General features: G+C 40.3%; 1 protein-coding gene across 1 annotated transcript; it reads right to left on the bottom strand.

Annotated features, from left to right (window-relative positions):
- Positions 1–688: 688 nt before the first annotated feature.
- On the bottom strand, positions 689–1,770 carry LOC137656234 (tigger transposable element-derived protein 1-like). Its single transcript, XM_068390403.1, has 2 exons — positions 1,563–1,770; positions 689–1,254 (listed from the first exon to the last, which is right to left on the bottom strand). The coding sequence occupies exons 1-2, from the start codon at positions 1,768–1,770 to the stop codon at positions 689–691; spliced, it is 774 nt and encodes a 257-aa protein (XP_068246504.1).
- Between the last annotated feature and the right edge of the window lie 27 nt (positions 1,771–1,797).

Raw genomic sequence — 1,797 nt, 5'->3', positions numbered from 1 at the left:
ATTGGGAAAATGTCATATGGCGGGCGATAGGATAGCTAATGCGTGCAAAACCACAGGTAAAAACTTCAAAATTTTATATACATATTAAAAATCAGTAACAAAATACTATAATAAGTACTCTGCTACTTATATATAATATACATGTAGAGTATATAATTAAACAGCATTATAAATAAAAGAATATATAATCTACTGTAAAGGAGAAATGAAATTTTATTCACCTTTGGAGTGACGTGACTTGAGCTGGTTGTGGGTGGGGGCAAAGAGGGGAGGAGACGGCAGATATAAAAACGTATCAATGCTAATTATGTTACACTTAATAATATATTTATTTTTATTAAACACTTAAAGTTAGAATTGTTTTTTTTTATTATTTCTGTTTTTTGAAATTTTTTTATGAATTTTTTTTTTCTAGAACTTAATTTTATACAGTAGCACTTCTCCATCTTAGCTTTACTCTGTTTTAGCTTTTTTTACTAGAATCACTCATATCATCTTTAATTTCTGACACGCCTTAATTGAAAAAATATCTATCCAAAGAAGCCTTTTTCTGACGACTACTCAAAATAATTCTAAAATGACTCGTGAAGTTTTTCTGGGTGTATTTTTTTTTTTTTAAACCGATAGCTTCCCTTGTTTCTGCCGATGCCGTTTCTTCTGTCTCCCCCCCCCCCCCCCGTCCTCGCTACTACAAGAGTGCTGCCCCTCTTGAATGATAGTCAACTGCACTGCCCAACTTCTTCAAGTCTTCAGTCGTGAGCTCCTCCTTGTGCTCCTCGATAAGGTTATCGATGTCAGCCTCATCGACAAGTCCCACGGACCTCCCGATTGAAATGATTTCCTTAACATAACCCTTAAGGGCAAGATCATTAACGGCCTCATTTTCGGTTGAGGGTTCGAAACCTTCGAATTCGCGTTCTGCCACAACAGGAGGCCACAGTTTCTTCCATGAAAAGTTCAAGGTGTGCCGTGAAACCTCATTCCAAGCTTTATCGATTCTCTTCAGGCATTGAACGATGTCAAAATGCCCGTTCCAAAAATCACGGAGGGTGAGTTGAGTGCTTTCGGTCACTTTGAAGCATCTTCGGAACAGATGTTTCGTGTAACGCTTCTTGAAGTTGGCAATCACTTGCTGGTCCATAGGTTGGAGGAGAGGGGTGGTGTTCGGTGGCAGACAGAGAACCTTGATGAAGGAGAAGTCCGAATGTATGTTGGCCTTGAGGCCAGGAGGATGAGCAAGGGCATTGCCCAGTACTAGGAGACATTTTAGAGGAAGATTGTTCTATTCTAAAAATTTCTTGGCAGCAGGACCAAAGCAGACGTTTACCCACTCAATAAATATGGCCCTCGTGACCCAGGCCTTGCCATTAGACCTCCAAAATACCTAGAGAATATCCTTCTTGATATTTTGTGCCTTGAAGGCACGAGGATTTTCTAAGTGGTACAACAGTAGGGGCTTAATTCTTAAGTCCCGCTGGCATTTGCACAAAATGCGAGGGTAAGTCTGTCCTTCATCGGTTTATTGCCAGGAAATTTCTTTTTTTCTAATGTGATATATGTACAACGGCGCATTTTCTTCCAGAAAAGGGCATTTTCATCATAGTTAAACACTTGCTGAGGAATGTTGTCTTCTCTGGAAATCAATTCCTCATACTTCTTGAGGAATTTGTCTGCTGCTTTCTTGTTAGAACTGGCCACCTCTCCATGCCTGACAACTAAGTGAATACCAGTCCTCTTCCTAAAGCGATCAAACAACCCATGAGAGGCCATGAATTCGGGGGGGGGGGGGGGTTGCTG

Source organism: Palaemon carinicauda, chromosome 17, assembly GCF_036898095.1.
Source record: "Palaemon carinicauda isolate YSFRI2023 chromosome 17, ASM3689809v2, whole genome shotgun sequence".
In the NCBI taxonomy this organism is placed as follows: domain Eukaryota; kingdom Metazoa; phylum Arthropoda; class Malacostraca; order Decapoda; family Palaemonidae; genus Palaemon; species Palaemon carinicauda.
This window is presented reverse-complemented; position numbering and strand designations above follow the sequence as displayed.